The 18,601-nt window shown below is 47.7% G+C and overlaps 1 protein-coding gene across 1 annotated transcript in view; it reads right to left on the minus strand.

The window, feature by feature from the left end:
- The window catches only part of GTPBP2 (GTP binding protein 2), a 34,402-nt gene continuing 15,801 nt past the window's right edge, over window positions 1-18,601 (minus strand). The window contains exons 11-12 of the mRNA XM_085851354.1: window positions 2,266-2,430; window positions 1-595 (exon numbers count right to left, since the gene is read on the minus strand). Of these exons, the coding sequence (XP_085707480.1) occupies window positions 401-595; window positions 2,266-2,430 (360 nt within the window). The 3' untranslated portion in view covers window positions 1-400. The remainder of the gene's footprint in view (window positions 596-2,265; window positions 2,431-18,601) is intronic.

Consider the following 18,601-nt stretch of genomic DNA (forward strand, 5'->3'; position numbering starts at 1 on the left):
CTTTGTTGAGAGTTTAATGAAACTTTGCTGTACAAGTGCATAATTAAAACTTTTAAAAATTCAGTACGAACCTCGCTTTTATCCGGTTGCAATAAACAAACTCCATAACAGCAAATGCGCAATTTCGGACTGTAGAATACCCGAGTACTGAACGATCGACAAGAGACTGGACGTGCATTTGAAAAACGAGATAAAGCTAAAAGCAGCACAGAAACCACGGCCTTAAAGTGATTGGTGAGAGCAAAACGGTAAAAATCAGAACACGTCAGATCAATTGCAAAAACATAATTTTGTGTAACATTATCTTAAACAAACACATCAGATTCCACCTTTGGTGTTTGCTTCCGACTGTTCGCTGGTTGATTCCACAGAATTGTCTCGTGGGACAAATCCAGAAATCTCATTTGACACGCTCTGGAGCTGCCAGAACAGCGGTGTGCATTGCTGTTCGAACATGAGAGTGAAGCTTCGTAACCTGTCCCATTCCCTTTGTTGCTCCCACGCGGAACAGCAGCCTGGCTCTGATGTGCAGGTACTCCGGTTGTTTGATGAAGCGCATCGTCACACTGGCCTTGTCACCCATGCATAGGCTTTCCTGTACACAAGCACGACTGCATTCATTTGCTTGCCAACAGGTTTCCTTCCTACGCTTGGACAAGGACATGTTTGAAAGTAATGCCTCATTTTATTTTCTCCAAAAAAGGTAAAGACTTTCGATTTAAACAGACAGTTACCAACAACAATCGTTATTCTACCACGGTGCAAATTTATTTCTGAACATAATCACCACTGCGGTCCACATATTTCTGCCAACGTTCAAGTAGTTTTGTGACGATGTCATGACAGAACTGTGTCCTGCTGACTTAACAAGCGCTTCACATCATTGTCGAAATAAAAATGTTCTCCATCAAGGTGTTCCTCCAGTTTGAGGAAGAGATGAAAATCTGATGGTCATCTCCAGCAATTCACACTTCACTGACGTCAGGCTGCCCTCTGTCATCTTGACTAACGTACCACTGAGCCATCTAGTGTCAGAATCACGAAACTTCACACCCAATGGTGGAAAGAACCAACGTGCGGACTGCATTTTTTTTTTTCATGTGAATATCTTTACCCATTTGAGAAAAAGATTAGGAGGCACAACTTTTCAACATGTCCTCATACAATGCAAGATTATAACTATCAATTATGACAGGTCACTGTCGCTGCGCAGAATGTTGCATATTTTATTAATCGTGGGCTTGCTCGATGTCAACAAGACGAAGGCTATTTGTTCTCCGAGAAGATTACTTCTACAGCGAGTTGTGCATTGCAATTTTTGATCAGCCATAGGACAACTGTCCAAATGCTTATTTACCGAAGATTGTAGCATAAAGGCCTGAGGCAATAAGATTGTTAATTGGAAAGCAGGTTTTCTTGATCGAGCAACTTCTTCATTTTTCTTTTCATTCCAGCCAAACAGCAAATTAAGAATTGCAAGAGGGTGTGCAATATAAATACCAAGTTGGCTAACACTTGGAAAAGGCAGACAAATCATGTGACAATTATACAAGTTGTCCACAAATTACCATTCCAAATTTAAACCGTAATAAAAAATAATCATGAAAAGGGATAACGACGTGGTTTGCTGCACATGAATTTTTTTTCCAAAGTTTAGACGTTTTTTTCGTTTCCAAATGTCTCATGTGACACATGACATCAGATTTACTGCAAATCATGTCCCCACAAGAAAAATCAGTGGGTTACTGTGTTTATAGAGAGCGAATCAGCTCTGTCGGTCCAGTGCACCTTCACAACAACCCATGGAAGGCAGCAATCGAGAAAAACAATTCGTGAGTGGCAGCTAAAGCTTTATGGAGACGGGTGACATTCTGGAGATGTACTTGCCGACCCACCCCTTCAAGTGGTGAGAATGTTGAACACGCTCGTGAGTCGTTTGAACACAGTCCCCACAAGTCCATTCAGATTTGTTTGATGATCTTGACAACAAAGCTTTGAGAAATGTTCTTTCACATTCAACAAAACACATCGTTCTATCCCATTTCATTAATTTATTACAGTTTTAATTTGTGGACACCTTGCACAACAGATGCTTATCTGGTTTTGAAAGAGAAAATGTCATCAATGGAACAGTAAAATGGGTTCAATTTGTTTTGACACCGAGTGATACAGTTTTTATGAAGTGATGACTCCCCTACCACTTAATGAATACAAGATAAATATTCTACCCTATTTTGGAATTAATGAGTAAAAGGAAGGACTGACCTTGCCATGGATGTTAGTTATAAGAGCAGTCTGCCGGACATTGCCTATGTGCACAGTGACCTGAAAGCCAGGCCGCACTTTGCCCGCATGGAACAGCAGTACAATATCTGCATCGAACGCTGAACACACAGTGGGACGTGCAGTTGGACTCACCATCACCATGCCCTGTGGTGCAAAAAATGTAATGTTGCATGATGCAATTAAAAAAAAATGCTGATGAACACATTTTCCTTTCAAGTGTACTTCATTGGTTGCAAATTTATTACTTGTGCTTTCAATGTAATGCTGTTGTTCCGAAGGGAATCAACCATTTGAGTTCCAAGCGGTTGGCTAATTTTGTTGGCATTGTCAAGGCTTCCAAAACCTATATTCCATACCTGAACCTGAAGAATACTGCAGAGAACAGTTAACACTGCTTTTAATAGTGGGGGTTCTCTCTTTCACACTGCAGTTTAAGCCAGAAGTTACATATTAACTAACATCTTAATTCCTATAACTTATAATTCATTCCTCCAAAACTGCCAAATGGATGTCGAAATAGGGTTGTTGCATGGAAGGCACCCACAAATGGTGAGGATATGTAGCATGATATTTCAAGTGCTGTCCATATCAGTACTTGAAATAGCAATCTCATATCAATCTCAATCAGTCCATACAAGTGCTGAAAACACCCGTGCAGCAAATGCTGGTGTAGCAGATGGGTTTTTCAGTCACCATTCCAGTTAAGAGGTGCAATGTGATATATGATGATCTGGAAGAGGATGGGAGGAGTCAATTAATTTATATAATCCTAGCCACCTGGGTTTAATTGATTAGGTGAGAGCTAATTGGTTATTCCTCCATAAACAGGTGAGAGATGTGGGTGGGTCTTCGTTTATCATTTATAAAAGTTAGCTACTTTTGATGTTTACATGTGGTCATTGCTTGGGCGCCTTGTTGGTATGCATTTGTCTGTACTGCCGCTGACGATTTGCCAATAAGCGATGAAACCGGTCCGGCAGCGGAAGAGGGTGTGTAGCGGGATTCTCATGTGTGTACTGAGTGTGAATGTTTTGACAGCTGTGGAGAAATTCTGGGAGGGGTTTGAAACAGCAAAAGGCTTACTGTTATTGCCAAAAATATTGGCTGGCACCCTTGTACTTTTTTCAAATAATGCACCATTAATTCCAGAAAATTGTTTTAATTTAAAAAATCTTTTGGTATCCACAAATGTATTTGCTTGGTTTGCAGTGGAACAAAACAAAAAAATGCTGAAAAAAAATTACGAAAATCTTAGCTTATTCCACACAGAAATGATAAAATCGCCCGGACAATATTATTGATACCTTTTAGAAGTTGTTAGAAATAATTACATTTCAAGCAGGTGATTCTCCTTTACTTTGGAATGGAACTCACCTTTGGTGAGTTGCAGGTGCCTGCAATATAAAAATCACAATTAAGCAGTTTGAATGGAGAAAAGGAGTCATTCTGCTATTTTGTGTCACTGTGTATACCTCAATGAGCATGGAGAAAAGAAAGAAAACCAGAGAATTGTCTGAGGCGGTCAGACACAAGATTGTAGCCAAGCATGGACAATCTCAAGGCCACAAGTCCATCTCTAGAGACTTTGATGTTCCTGTGTCCTCCGTACGCAATGTTATCAGGAAGTTTAAGGCCCATGGTACTGCAGCCAACCTTCCTGGACGTGGCCGAAAGAGAAAACTTGATCGAAGATTGCAGCGAAGGAGTGTTTGAATGGTGGAGAAAGCACCTCGATGACCTTCAGACACAAGGTACGAGTTTCAACTCGCACCATCCGGCACCGACTCGATGAAAGGAGGTTCTATGGTAGGAGACCCAGGAGGACACCGCTGCTGAGAGATAAGAAAGCCTGATTGGAATTTGCCAAAACACACCTGAACAAGCCAAAATCCTTCTGGGAGAATGTCGTGTGGACAGATGAGACCAAATTAGAGCTTTTTGGTAAGGCACATCATGTCTGTTTACAGAAAACAAAATGAAGCCTTCAAGGAAACGAATACCTTTCCTTACAGTCAAACATGGAGGAGGTTCAGTGATGTTTTGGGGTTGCTGTGCTGCCTCTGCTACGAGTTAACCTTGAATGTGTGCACGGCCTTATGAAATCAGAAGATAACCAAGGAATTTTGGAGCGCAATGTTCAACCCAGCATCAGAAACCTGGGTCTCCATCGAAGGTCATGGGTCTTGCAGCAGGGCAATGACCCCAAACACACTTCAAAAAGCACCCAGGTCAGGTCAGGTATGGGAGCATGTGCCAGAACAGCGCGTCGCTGCGTCCACTTTCCACCAGTACTTCAGGGGCCTCCGTCTGGCCACCCCCCAGGCAGATGCCAGGCCCATCTCCATCTCCTTGAGATGCCGGTCTACCTGCTGCAACCACGAGGAATGTGGTCGGCCCATTGGCCTCCTCCACTCACGGGACTCCCTCGCTGAGAGAATGTGGTGAGCAGGATCAGCGTCAGGAAAATGAGCCACATGTCCATACAGCCGCAACTAACGCTCACGGACTATGCAGGTAACAAATCTCATCCGAGTCTCAGCAACCGCTCGTTGGACAAAAAATCTGACCAGCGATAGCCAAGGATTCTCCGAAGATACCTGGTACCAAAGGAATTAAGTCTCCCTCTCAGATTCTTGGTCAGAGTCCAAGTCTCACATCCATAAAGCAAGACTGGAAGCACCAAGGACCTGAAGACTCGGACTTTCGTCCTCCCGCACAGGTACCGGCAGCGTCACACCCCATGATCCAGTGAATCCATGACTCCCCAGGCCCGACCCAGACGTTTATTGACCTCTGACTCACAGCCAGCAGAGACATGAATATCACTGCCAAGGTAAGTGAATCTCTCCACGACCTCAACATCCTCACCACAAACAGACACAGACAGGACAGCAGCATCCAAGATGTCATTGAAAGCTTGGATCTTAGTTTTGACCCAAGAAACCCATAATCCCAACGGCTCAGACTCCTCATTCACCACCTCAAGGGCCCCCAAAAGGATATCTAAAGTCTCTGCAAAGATGACTGCATCATCTGCGAAATCAAGGTCTGAGATCTTGACATTCCCAAACGATGCACCGCAGCTTGATCTCTCTGACATCCTCCCTAGAATCCAGTCCATACAAGTGCTGAAAAGTGTGGGGTCCAGTACATACCCCTGACGAACTCCAGTAACAACTGGAATAAGTCAGAGAAGGTACCACCACATTTCACAGCACTCTCAGTACCAGAGTGGAGTTCAGACATCAGATCGATCAGTTTTGGTGGCACCCCACGAAGACCAAGAATCCTCCAGAGGGTATCCCGAATCACTGAATCGAATGCTTTACAGAGATCAACATGGCCTGCAAGCAGCCCCTGCCGAAACTCTCGTCTGCGTTTGGTGAGGACCCAAAGAGCAAGGATACGGTCAATCGTTGACCTCTTTGGTGTAAAGCCGAGCAAAGACCTTGCCCGGCACTGAGAGCAGCGTCACCCCTCGGTCGTTGTTGCAGTCTTGGCAATCACCCTTCCCTTTCCAGAGAGGGACAATAAGGTCCCTCTTCCAATCAGTTGGGATGATGCCTGTGTTCCAGGCAGAGCACAAAACTGCATGCAACGACATGAGTGCAGCAATTCCACCAGCCTTGAGAAGTTCAGCATGGATGCCACAGATCCCTGGAGCTTTACCCCATTTCAACCGGTTCACCGCAGCCCGTGTTTCCACAAGTGAAGGTGGACCACAGTTCATTGGAGGGTCAGCAACAGGGATTGTAACACCCTTGACGTCCAACTCGACAGCTGGGGGATCAGCCTGGTACAACCGCTCAAAGTAACCGGCCCAGCGGGCCTTCACTTCAGACTCCTCTGTCAAGAGCCTACCACTCTCTGCTCTAACTGCAGTGCTCCGAGGGATGGTCTTGGATGAATGCAATGCGCGAATTCCCCTGAAAGCGGGACGAGAATCACCTGTCCACAGGTGATGCTCTACCCCCTCACAGATTCCTCGCACATAGGCCTCCTTGTCCACCCTTAGTGCACGTACAGTTTTATGCCTCAGCTCCCTGAACAGCTCAGCTCTGCCATTCAGCCTGGCCCTGCGACTCTGATCAATGGTATCCAGTGTCCCTTGAGAGACAAAATTCTTCTTTGCCCTGTGGTGAGTTCCAAGACATCCACCGGCAACATCAAGGATGGTGGACTTGAAGCCACTCCACACTCTTCATGGTTCAAGACAAAACACTGGACTGTTCTGAAGTGGCCAGCAATGAGTCCAGATCTAAATCCCATTGAACACCTGTGGGGAGATCTAAAAACAGCAGTTGGGAGAAGGCACCCTTCAAATCTGGGAGAACTGGAGCAGTTTGCACAAGAAGAGTGGGTCAAACTGCCAGTGGAGAGGTGTAGGAAGCTCATTCATGGCTAAAGGAAGTGCTTGACTGCAGTTATTTTGTCTAAAGGCTGTGCTATCAAAGAAGTCTCGGGTGTCAATTTTGTCAAAGCCATTTCTTTTTATTTTCTGATTTAAAAGGATATATTAAGTTCTGAATTCAAAACAAAAGTTCTGAAATATTAACAATGAAAAAAAGAATTGTGGAGACCAAATACTTTTGTCAATTTAAACTTATTTTTAGAGAAAATTGTGTGACATTTGAAAAAAGTGCAAGGGTGCCAATATTTTTGGCCATGACTGTACCTTGGTAGCCTTTCTTGGTTGCTTTATGTGATTCTTCAGCGAGAAGAGCATGGGAGGAGTTGATTTTATTCATATATATAAATATTGTTATGGCTGTGGAAATTTGCAGAACACCATATAGGTCCTTAGTTCAGTTATGCCGATAAGTCAGTGTTCAGTTAGATTTCCCCACCGTTGTTTAATGGGCTAATTCGTGTCACCTGGGCTGTGATCTTTGAGTTAGCCGTTTTTCTTTACTATCATTATTTTGGACCAACCACTTCACAACAACCACGATCAACACCAACCACGATCGCCTCAACCACCAACCACAACAACCACGATCACCTCAACCACCAACCACACCACCAATCACCATCTCCACAACCACGCTACAACCCTCTCCGCATCAAAAACCGTCTCTGCCATGGAGAAAGAAGAAGGCGTTCCGATAACATACGGATTTTTCCTCTTACTTTCCCGCTTCGGGACAGGGGAGGGGCGAGTGGAGGGAGAATAAAGAAGAGTGACCAGAAATGACTGCTATGAAAAACCCCGACCCACGAGGAAAACGCCCCCCTTCTCGAGGCCTCCCGCGGGAGCTGGAAGAAGGGCGGGGCGAGAAGGCAGGGGGAATAAAAAGGGCGCACGGAGCGTCTGCGAGTTAGTTGGTTGTTGGTCGGTCAGTGGAGGTCTCGGTCTGGGTGGAGCAGTCGGTCGGTGGAGGTCTCGGTCTGGGTGAAGCAGTCAGTCGGTGGAGGTCTCCGTCTGGGTGGAGCAGTCAGTCGGTGGAGGTTCTTGAGAGGGTCCATCGAGGGTCACCCAACCAAGTCACCATGAGGGTGGAGGTAGCCTGCGGCGGCCTCTGGGAGTCCCTTCGGTCAACCAGGCTCCTTGGACATAAAGGCCTACGGATCCAGTCTGACTCCCTTGCCTTTGAGGGGGGTCTTTCTTTGCTTTTATTTGTGTGAATGTTGTGGCGCCATGTCCCGCAAATAGAACTGTGTAAGTGCTTGTAAGTAATGGTCATAGACGGTTGTAGTGCTTTTGCCTTGCTCATGTCTTGTACGGTCTCTCGGTAGTCTGCCCGCGCGAATACTTAGGTATATTGATAATTCGGCGATTGACCGTCACGCGCTGGTAGAGTGTTGACTCGGCCGTGGTGTGCATTTAGAGCACACCCGTGACTGGTTTCTGGCATTGTTCCGGAAGGTTGCGACTGAATTGTCCGTCCGGTGGACGAGACGGCCGCCATTAGCTAAAGCGGCTGTTCACACGCGAGGTGGGCAGAAGATTCGTAACACTGGTGTCAGGAGTGGGAGACGAACCCACGCCTCCAAACTAAATTAACGGGAATCGGACCAAGGGTGTGGAGAGCGACCCTCCGTTCCTCCAAATACGAGCTTTAAATTTATTCCGAGATGCGAGATGGCGGTTCAAGGCGAACGGGAGCAGTGGGTAATAGACATGGATTTAGAAATGTCAGACTCCATGGCCCAGGACGAAATGACCATGCAGAACATGCCCATTATGCAGGTTGAATTTCCCCCACAAACGAACCCAGAGCCCGAAATGGGCGCGGCGGCGGCCGCGGTGTATGACACCCCCCCCTCCCCTCCTCCGTCAAAATCTCTCCCCGCTCCCCAGCGAAACCACGACCGATAATGGCGGATCGGCCCTGCTGGAGCCACCGGTCATCGCACGGATGGTGGAAATGTTCAGACAAGCAATGAGTGGGGATATGCAACAAATAAAAAATGAAATGAAGGAAATGAATAACAAAATGGATGCGAACATGCAGGCATTCAGAAGCGATATGCGAACACTGCGGGGTGAAACGCAGAGCGTGGGGCGATGCCTGCAGGCGGGCATAAGGGCGATGGCGTGCGACGAAACTCGGACAAAGGAGCACAAAATGGCGGCGCCACGTGCTGGAGCGAGCGAGCTGAGGGGGAGTGTGGACTGTGTCGGCCCCACGATGGAGGACAAAGTAGTTCGGGAGATGCGCAAAACGAGACTTGTGCAGGTGGCAGAGAGGGTGACGGTGACACAGAGGGAAAAGTTAAATGGGGTGACGGAGACGTGTACGGCAAGACACGTGGAGATGACGGAAATAATAAAAGAAATAAGAGACAAAGAAGGAAATAGAAGTATTGCCAGAGACGCGGGAGATGGAAACGGTAGAGGAGAGACTACACGATAAAGACGGGGTAAAAGATGAACACACACACACACATGGAAGTAGTAGAGGATAATGGGGGCAAGCTGGCAGAATGTGTCGTGACCCGGTGCAAGCAGCCGGATGGCCTCCTTCAGGAATGGAGGGAGACGATATGCTCCCTTGAAGCAGATCATGACCAGGTGGGTCCGGTCGTGCCGAACGAGTTAGAGGGGGCGAGTGCTGTGGACGGGTGCACACGGAGCTTGGGGGGTATGAAGGCCCCGGGAACCCTTGTGGTGACGCGATTCCCCATTGTAAATGTCCCGGTATGTGTGTTCACGAGTGTGGCGAAATGTGTGCTGAAACGCGCGCATGGCGTGGGCGAAAGGTTGTGTGTGAAAGAGACCGCGTGTGTGAGTAAAATGGTGTGCGAGGTTGGGAGTGAGCCGAAATGTGTGCTTCCCAGCACGCAGTGTGTGGAAGAAGCACGATGTGTGGAAGAGACAGCGTGTGTGAGTGAAACCCCCTGTGCAAGTGGAAGGCCGTGTGTGAGTGGAACCATGTGTGCGAATGGAAGGGCATGCGTGAGTGAACGCCGCGTGTGTGTGTGTGAGGTCGCTGTATGTGAAGGAGATGACTGTCGGCATGCAGGAATGCAACCGCATGTCCGAGTGTCACGGAGAGGTGTGTGAGCATCGTGGCACGGGGGTGTTTGTGCGCGAGAGTGCGACGACGACGGTGCCTGACGGTGGACAAAGGCCGAGTAGCGGCCGTAGTTTTGGGCACCGCGCCGGGTTTGCACGGCAGCGCGTGCGGGGTCCGTGCTGTGCTACGCACGAGGCCGCCACGTCCGTGCCTGCGGGAGTGAAGCCCGGTCCGTAAACGCACGTGGTGGATTGGCCGATCCCACGGACGGACAGAAGGTAGGCTGGATATGGATTTGGACTGGACGGGTTCTCCACACGAGCGTGTTGGTGAAGCTCCGACGAGTAGAGCACACGTGTTCGTGTGGGGAACCCCTTGAAATGCGAGGCTTGCTTTTAATGCGCAGGGTGACGTCGTGGCTGCATGGTTGGAATCCGGCAGGAGGGGAAATCCCTGCCGGATGGTACCGTCCGAGGAGGGACGAGGTGCGCGAAGTGCGAATAGCTACCATGATGCCATGGGGGAAGAGCGCAGGTTGCGAGTTGCCGCACTGGTGCATGCATTTCAAAAAAATAAAAATAAGCAGGCCTCGCTTCGGGTGAACAGGATTCCCGGGCAAGGGGTCGAAGACCCCCCCCCCTGCCTGGGCACAGGAGTAGAACTAGTTAGGGGGAAGGGTTAGTGATAGCTATACTGGCTTCATGGGGCAGGATAAGTCCTCATGGGGCCCGTGGAATGGATTAGTTAGAGGGATTCAGTTTAGATTTAGGATGGGAAATGGATTTTTGAGGACACTGAACGACTTTGAATGTGTAGAGGGGACGTAGCTTAGCTACGTAGATTAAATGGAACGTGCTATAGTGTAACGGATGACGAGGGAGCACGAGATAGGGGATGCAGTGATCAGCAATGTGAGTTGGAGAATGGCAAACAAACATGTTGAGTGAGTGAGGCGAGCGAGCCTGTGTGTATGGAGTGAATGTGGAATGCACAGTGCGATGAGTGATTGGGGGGAGGAATGATTCCCACCCAAGGGACCCCGGGGTCAGTATAATGTTAGTTAGTGGGTAAGTGAAAATGACAAAATGGAGGTCGTTTTGTTGTTGGTGGGAAAGTAGGCTTGAAACCCATTTGGAGGGGTGCAGGAGCCCTGTTGATGGGCTGGGAGCGTGGCTGCGAACGGTGAGTATCGCTTAGTGGGTACCCCGGGCACCGGGCTAGTCGGCTGCGGTCGGCCAAGGGTCCATGGGGGCCGGGATAGTGTAGTGGGCACGGGTGGGCCCGCATGATGCGGGGCCTGGGACGCCATTGGCCACGTGGGCATTGGGTGCATTGTGGTCCGTGCATTGGGTCCGGGGTGCCAGCCTGCCACGTGAGCGTTTCAGGGGAGTCGCCAGGGAGGGCACTCCCCAGTGTTTAGGGAGCTGGTAGGCTCAGAGGCAGTTGCAGGGCCCAGGGGTGCCATAGTTGGAGAATCGGCAGAGGGTAGTTCCTGCCAAGGGAGCCACGCGTCCCAGCCATGAGACCGTGCAAGGGCACGAATGGAAAATTTGAGGATGAGGCCCCAACTTGTGAGGGCACCAACACAGGCGATGGGAATCATGGTTCAGAGAACCGGTAGATTAAGCGAGAGGCGCTTTTGGAAAGCCCCGGGGTAGTTTAGGAAGTGTACCCCTCCGCACCATCCATCCCTTCGCTCTCGTTGTGGGCTGCTGGACCAGCCTTGGGTTGAGATCGCTGAGATCTGAGGAGGCCATTCTGAGGCTTCGTTGGGCCTCGACACAGGACACTAGCTCTCCCTTATTCCCCTCCAGGAAGGGAACATAGGGGCTGGGTTAGCTAACCTAACGATAGGTTAGCTGGACAGAGACGATAAAGGGGGTTAGGGAGACTAATTTATAGGGGAAATAAAAATAAAATAAAACAAAAAAATAAGTTGGGGCTAAATTTGTTTTGCAAACTAAGGGGGTGAGTATGGACAGAGACAGGCAAAGGCGATAGGTTGGGAGGGAGACAGTAGGGTAGTTCCGAGCCCGCCTTCCGAGTGGCCAGCACCACCGCACTCCCTCCACACACTTGCAGGACAAGACAAGAGGCCGGCCAGCTTCATCTGCCGGCTGTTTTGCTACAAGGCCTGTGCCGGTCAGTTCATCTGCCGGCTGTTTTTACTACAAGGCCTGTGCTGGTCAGCTTCACCACCGGCCTGTTTTGCTACAACGGCCTTGTCTTGCCTTGCCATGCCTTGTCTGCCTGCCTTTGCCTTAACCCCATGCCTGCTAGCCCTCGTTGCATTTGCCCATCCATTCATTACCATGTGCGCCAGGATCATCACGCGTGCTGCAGGGACTGCCCTGTAGGCATCCGGATCACGGGACTGCATTGGCAGCCCGTGCACTACGTTTGTTGCATTTGCCCCATCCATTCATTACCATGTGCGCCAGGATCATCGCGCGTGCTGCAGGGACTGCCCTGTAGGCAGCTGCATCACGGGACTGCATTGGCAGCCCGTGCACCGTTCATTGCTTGTGTTTGCTTGCGTCAGTGCCCATCCAGTGTTCTGCAGGGACTGCCTTGCAGGCAGCCGCACACGGAGAGTGCATTTGTGCACCCGTGCACCGTTTGTGTTCGCTGCGCTCATTCAAGGGGGAGGTCTCGGACTGCATTGGTGCAGCCGGCAACATTCCCTGTCACCTGCATTTGTTTCATGACCCAGAGACTGCATGTGAGTAGCCTGGCTCCCTGCTTCACAAAATGGCCTGTGGGATGACATTGCTACGTGCTTTTTTCCCCGCAAAGTCCATCGGTCCTGGGCCATGGTTTAGTGTAAAATTATAAGGTTAAGGTCAAGTTAAAAATGTACATGGTTTTGCTTTCCCCCTGCATGTGTGTCATAGCGCCGGCAATTTATTTAAGTCGTCTGTATGAGTGGGTTTGTTTAGTTAGTTATTCAGGCCGTAGGTTATTTATTTTTGGGAGACGAATACACGAAATGTCGCACTCAGGGATCTGAAGATAAAATGTACGAGGGGAAACTTACACATGATGGCACACAAAAATTCGATGACTCGGGACGAGTCTGTAAAAAGGGGAGGGGGTAGTGTTACGGCTGTGGAAATTCACAGAACACCATATAGGTCCTTAGTTCAGTTATGCCGATAAGTCCGTGTTCAGTTAGATTTCCCCACCGTTGTTTAATGGGAATTATTCGTGTCAAGCGGGCTGTGATCTTTGAGCTAGCCGTTTTTCTTTACTATCGTTATTTTGGACCAACCACTTCATAACAACCACGATCGCCTCAACCACGATCACCTCAACCACCAATCACCATCTCCACAACCACGCTACAACCCTCTCCGCATCAAAAACCGTCTGCCATGTAGAAAGAAGAAGGCGTTCCGATAACGCACAGATTTTTCCTCTTACTTTCCCGCGCTTCGGGACGGGGGAGGGGCGAGTGGAGGGAGAATAAAGAAGAGCGACCAGAAATGACTGCTACGAAAAACCCCGACCCACGAGGAAAACGCCCCCCTTCTAGAGGCTTCCCGTGGGAGCTGGAAGGGCGGGGCGAGAAGGCAGGGGGAATAAAAAGGGCGCACGGAGCGTCTGCGAGTTAGTTGGTTGTTGGTCGGTCGGTGGAGGTCTCGGTCTGGGTGGAGCAGTCGGTCGGTGGAGGTCTCGGTCTGGGTGGAGCAGTCGGTCGGTGGAGGTCTCGGTCTGGGTGGAGCAGTCGGTCGGTGGAGGTCTCGGTCTGGGTGGAGCAGTCGGTCGGTGGAGGTCTCGGTCTGGGTGGAGCAGTCGGTCGGTGGAGGTCTCGGTCTGGGTGGAGCAGTCGGTCGGTGGAGGTCTCGGTCTGGGTGGAGCAGTCGGTCGGTGGAGGTCTCGGTCTGGGTGGAGCAGTCGGTCGGTGGAGGTCTCGGTCTGGGTGGAGCAGTCGGTCGGTGGAGGTCTCGGTCTGGGTGGAGCAGTCGGTCGGTGGAGGTCTCGGTCTGGGTGAAGCAGTCACTCGGTGGAGGTCTCGGTCTGGGTGAAGCAGTCACTCGGTGGAGGTGCTTGAGAGGGTCCATCGAGGGTTGCCCAACAAAGTCACCACGAGGGTGGAGGTAACCTGCGGCGGCCTCTGGGAGTCCCTTCGGTCAACCAGGCTCCTTGGACATAAAGGCCCACGGGTCCAGTCTGACTCCCATGCCTTTGAGGGGTCTTTCTTTGCTTTTATTTGTGTGAATGTTGTGGCGCCATGTCCCGCAAGTAAGTGCTTGTAAATAATGGTCATAAACGGTTGTAGTGCTTTTGCCTTGCTCGTGTCTTGTCCCCTGCCCCCATTCATTGCATCCCTGTTTACGTGTGCATTATGAATAAATGTCCTTGTGTGAGTGTTAACCCGTTCGTCGTGTCCTTTTCCCCCAATTTAACTGCTATCTTGCTCTCGGAATAATAGCGGGCTTTTCAATAGCCAATAAAAGAATTGGGTCCAGCGAGGTCTCGCGATAATACACCGCTCGGTTATCCCAGAACGGAACGAACCACTTGAGCGGTTCGTGTCCAAGCAGACCTCGCTGAGGTACGGTCTCGGTAGTCTGCCCACGTGAATAGAATACTTAGGTATATCGATAATTCGGCGATTGACCCTGTCGCGCGTGGGTAGAGTGTCGAGTAGGCTGTGGTGTGCGTTTGGAGCACACCCGTGACTGGTTTCCGGCGTTGTTCCGGAAGGTCGCGACTGAATTGTCCGTCCGGTGGGCGAGACGGCCGCCATTAGCTAAAGTGGCTGTTCTCACGCTGGGTGGGCGGAAGATTCGTAACAATATGTATATATAGTCAATAGAAACTCTACACCCCCTTTCAAATTTTTCACCCTTTGTTGCCTAATAACCTGGAATTAAATCAAACTTTTCCCACCTTTATTTACACATCGTAGCCCACAACTTCCAAGTGAAAAACAAATTCTACAAATTTCAGAAAATTAATTAAAAATACAAAACTAGAATATCTTGGTTGGATAAATGTCCACCTCCCTGATAATAGCAATTGTGAATGAGCTCAGGTGCAATCATATACCTTCGAAATCACACACCAAGTTAATTGGCCTCCATCTGTATGAAATTGTTGCGATTGTGATTATTTCAGAATCAAATCAGCTGTTCCTGTAAGTTTCCTCTGCTGGATAATGCATTTAACAGCAAAGACTAAACCATGAGCACAAAGGAGCTTTCAAAAGACCTCTGGGATAAAGTTGTGGAAAGGCACAGATCAGGGGATGGGTATAAAAATATTTCAAAGGCCTTGAATATCCCTTGGAGCACAGTCAAGACAATCATTAAGAAATGGAAGGCGTATGGTACCACCAAGACCCTGCCGAGATCAAGCTGTCCCTCCATACTGGATGACCAAGCAAGGAGACTGATCAGAGAGGCCACCAAGAGGCCAATGGAAACTTTGAAAGAGCCACAGGCCTTTATGGCAAAGACTGTAAATGTGACAATATCACATTTTGATATTTGATATTGTGCACTGTGTGCATGTGACAATATCCCAAACACTCCACACATCTGGTCTGTATGGTGGGGTGGCAATAAAGAAGTCATCTATCTATAATTCCAGCAATCTGTGCGTGTGTGTGTCTGTGTGTCTGTGACCGCTGTTTCTCGACAACCACTGGTCCGATCTAATTGAAACTTGCCAGGTATATTGCTGGGGACCTGAGCATGTGCCTTTTCAAGGTTTGATATTAATCGGACAAGTGGTTTCCAAGTTATGGCCATTTATTTACCAAACCAATGACAGGACACGTTGCTGCGTAGGCGTGGCCGATGGGGAAAGGGCACCGTTTAGTTACCAATGACAGGACACATTGCTGTGTAGGCGTGGCCGTTGGGGAAGAGATCCTCAGCCGTGTTCCCCATTACGGGTTACAACGTACGGACTTCCGGATAGTGATGACTTACTGTATTCTAATAATTTCTCGATTTCTTATGCGCATTTATAGATAAACATAATGCCCCAATCCAGTCGTCATTTACGAGAGCGAAGGAACGGCCTGTGTAGTTGTTTGAAAGTTTTTTAGTTTGTTTGTTTTGCACGTACGGCCACGCCCGTACAGGCACGCGAGAGCGAAGGAACGGCCTGTGTGGTTGTTGTTTCTGGCATGCGGTTTGAAAGTTTTTTTGTTTTTTTTGCACATACGGCCACGCGAGAGCGAATGAACGGCCTGTGTGGTTTTTCGGTCATCTCTACCGAGATGACCTAATAAAGCCGGACAAATGTCCGTCCATACGTTAACAATTTTTCTTTCCGATCTTGATTAAACTTAGTATGTGGGTAGAGGTCGATGAGTGTTGCACAACGATATAACTTTTGTCCGGGTTCAAGGTCAGGGACGAGGTCACGAGGTCACGTAAGTTATAAAAATCGCCATTTTCAAAACCTATCTGGTCTGCCATTCTACAAGATATTCGGCAACTGTTTATTGATTATGATAGTAAAAAATATTATCTTGTATCGAACCGGACAGATTTTTGAATTACCTTCCCGTTTGATCATCACGTGATCTGGAAGATGGCCAAAAACGCCGATGCGATTCACAAAGGAAGGAAGGAAGGAGAAATTAAATATAAATATAAAACACATTTTTAGCCTTTTATATTTTTACATTTTCCGCCGAAGGTGCAAAAGTTTCAAAACCCGAAATGTAAACGTCAGCATTTATTTTCAAAATATAATTTCGTGCACGCGCCAAAATGCCGAGTCATCTTTAACCAAACTGCGTAGTAGAACTGCGCAGTCGTCCGGTCATGGCATCTGAGCAGTGGCCAGCGTGGTTCAGATTGACTGTGGTTTCTGGGGCGAAGGTGATTGTTAAGAAGTATGTCGGCAGTATAAATTCGAGTGACTGTATTGGTGATTTAATCACGCAACATCTTGACAACGAATATTCTGGCCGAACAATTGCATCAATTCAGTGCATCAGCAGGAATAATTCGCAGGCTCCTCTCGATCGTGCCGATATCTAACATAATCACCGGCGGACATAGGGCTGCAGGCTGTGGGGCGAGGCCACGGATAAGGGGATAAGTGATAAATTATGCTACATGCTTCGGGCTTTCTGATTAATATATCAATGAGTACATTCCATAATTAATGAATTAATAATTAATTAATCTGGCATACAAAATGTTTTTTCATACCTGACATGTTACTTTGTGCAGTGTCACGAAACTTCTATTTGAATTAATAATTAATGTATTTGCGAGCTCTAACGATTTTTCAAACCTCAATATCTCTATAAATACTTGACCAATTTTCATTCTGAAAGTTGCATTATAATCAGTGAAGAATAATCTACAGCATTATCATAATCTCTGAGAGCTTAGCCTATTTTTTCGTTTTTTTTCTACAACCGGAAGTGAAATGTCCCCAGAGAGTGGACGGACCGGAAAACCACGTATTGCACTTACTGGTGATTCTGATGTGTTAATCCGGGTACTAAATGAACAATACATATTTATTAATTATGTCATTAGTAGTATTATCCTCGTGTGTCTCTGTGAACTATTTCAATCTAAACGGTTAGTTTGGACTGTTTTGTGGTTACCTGAACTGAACATTGAGAACTTGTGGTATTATAGAGATGACCGTCACCCCCACACGGGGTAATTTTTGTTTCTGGCACCACACGAGAGCGAAGGAACGGCCTGTGTGGTTTCTGGCACGCGGTTTGAAAGTTTTTTTTTTGTTTTTTTTGCACGTACGGCCACGCACTAGTTACTCAAAAAAGCTCACCTTGAGTCCCATTTGAAGTATACAAAAAACACTGGAGATTCTGAAGCCATGTGGAAAAAAGTTTCATGCTCTGACGAAACAAAGATGGAACTTTTTGGCCTAAATGCAAAACTATATGTTTGGTGCAAACCCAACACAGCACATCACCCAAAGATCACTAACCCGACTGAAGCATGGTGGTGGCAGCATCATGTTGTGGGGATGTTTCTCATCAGTAAGAAACGGGACACTTGTTCTCATCAGTAGGGAACGGGGCACTTGTCTGGCTAGAAGGGAAAATGGATGGAGCAAAATAGACAAATCCTGGAGGAAAACCTGCTGCCTTCTGCAAGAAAGCTGAAATTTGGACAGAAGTTCACCTTTCAGCGTGGCAATGACCCGAAGCACGTGGCCAAAGCTCGCCTCGAGTGGCTAAGGAACAAACAGCCAATGTCCTTGAGTTGCCCAGTCAGAGCCCCAACCTAAATCCAATAGAAAATCTGTGGCATGACTTGGAAGATTGCTGTCCATCAACGCTCTCCACATACCTTGACTGAGCTTGAACAGTGTTGTACAGAAGAATGGGAAAATATTGCCCAATCAAGGTGTGCAAATTTGGTGGAGACCTATCCCAACAGACTCACAGCTGTAATTGCTGTCAAAGGTGCTTCCACCAATTATTAACTCAGGGGGGTGGATACTTATCCAAGCAATATATTCCAGTTTTGTATTTTTAATTAATTTTCTGAAATTTGTTTTTCACTTGGAAGTTGTGGGTTACGATGTGTAAATAAAGGTGGAAAAAGTTTGATTTAATTTAATTCCAGGCTCGAAGGGAACAAAAGGTGAAAATTTTTGAATGGGGTGTGGACTTTCTATAGGCACTGTATCACACACACACACACACATACATACACACACACACTTTCTTCCATCATCCACAATCCAGATGTATTACCCAAAATTTTTTTTCGAAAAAATTAATGCTTTCTTCAATTAAGAAAAGTTTTCCTGAAACAAGAAAAGCATAGGAACAATTTTCTTAAATTATCATGATTGTTTGTTTCAAGAAATCTTCCTTTTCTTAAGAAAATAATTTT

Source organism: Eptatretus burgeri, chromosome 13, assembly GCF_056783735.1.
Source record: "Eptatretus burgeri isolate ZD-2024b chromosome 13, Ebu_testis_v1, whole genome shotgun sequence".
Taxonomy (NCBI): domain Eukaryota; kingdom Metazoa; phylum Chordata; class Myxini; order Myxiniformes; family Myxinidae; genus Eptatretus; species Eptatretus burgeri.